Source organism: Babjeviella inositovora (genome assembly GCF_001661335.1).
Source record: "Babjeviella inositovora NRRL Y-12698 unplaced genomic scaffold BABINscaffold_5, whole genome shotgun sequence".
Classification (NCBI taxonomy): Eukaryota; Fungi; Ascomycota; class Pichiomycetes; order Serinales; genus Babjeviella; species Babjeviella inositovora.
In genome coordinates, this window is record NW_017566842.1 from 147,722 (window position 1) to 148,946 (window position 1,225).

Sequence of the window (1,225 nt, forward strand, 5' to 3'; positions counted from 1 at the left end):
CCACTGTTCTATATCATGCATATGGACAGCAATGCATGCGCTAAAAGCTTCCATGCGTACGTGTGAAATCTCCAGCAGCTCCCCGGGATTACAGGCGCTCACCCGAAGTTCAGGACAGTTTTAGTGGCAAATCCTCAAAGTTCCCATCCTTATAATTTTCGAGCTGATTCCTTAGGCCTGACAATTTCTTATTTCTTATTAGAACGAGACACTGTTGACATGAATGTCTATGCAACACTCCGTTCAGAAATGTCTTCCAGTATGTGCCAGACTTAAGCCCAAGGACTAAGTACAAGTAAACAAGGAAGCATAAATACATAGTTATTTCACTGTATTGCGGCAAAGTATTATGTTTCGAACTTAAGAGGACAAAAAGAGGGCTTTATCGCTAAACTCACTACTGTAGATGGTTCAGTTCAACTCTAAAAATGCAATCCCTGGATTCTCCACCTTCCCTAAAATCCAGCCTCCTACTTTCAACAGCGGCATTCAGTACCAGCTATATTTTAGTTTGAATATTCGAATACGTTCGTTAGATGTAGACTGATATACACATGTACACGTCTCTAAAGCGGCATTGTAGTGCCTATAGTCAACGTTCAGTACAGACGGGCTTTTTCGAGTAACAGTAAATATATACACGGTGCAACTGATACTCCCGGTAGAGTTCCATTTCAATACGAATGGAAAGATACAAAAGAGTCTTTGATATTTTAGCCAAGTTCTTTACTTGTAGAAATGGCCGTAGACCGAGTCAAATGCCAGTCTGCTCTCGTTTTTCCCTTCAATAACTTCACCATGGGATACCACAATGCGTTCAAAATCCCAAGAAGCAACAGCACTAATGGCATCACGGTTACCCTGTTCGGCGGAACTAAGCAATCTGCCAGTGATCCATTTACTTACAGCTGAGTACGGCTGTATGTAGCGAGCAATGAAACTCAACCCCGTAGTTGGATCTTCATTGCCGTACTGCTCACTTTTTGGCTTAACGTTGAAGAGCAAATCAGCTTCAAACAAAGTTTTGGTGTTTGGATGATACATCACCAACTCGTTGTTTTTGTGACCCGCAAAGTATACAAACTCAAAGTTGTCGACCAAGTCCTTTGCATTTTCACCTTTGAGAATGTCTGCCAACTCTGGGCCTTTGAGGACTCGGTTTGCGTGAGTCTCGTTAAACTTCCCCCCAGTTAAGGCGGTCGCAGAAGCTTCGTTCACTCCGTCC

The 1,225-nt window shown here is 42.9% G+C and overlaps 1 protein-coding gene across 1 annotated transcript in view; it reads right to left on the minus strand.

Annotated features, from left to right (window-relative positions):
- Positions 1-496: 496 nt before the first annotated feature.
- The window catches only part of BABINDRAFT_175580 (uncharacterized protein), a 2,477-nt gene continuing 1,748 nt past the window's right edge, over positions 497-1,225 (minus strand). The window contains exons 2-3 of the mRNA XM_019130991.1: positions 907-1,154; positions 497-861 (exon numbers count right to left, since the gene is read on the minus strand). Coding sequence (XP_018985474.1) covers positions 727-861; positions 907-1,154 — 383 coding nt within the window. The 3' untranslated portion in view covers positions 497-726. The remainder of the gene's footprint in view (positions 862-906; positions 1,155-1,225) is intronic.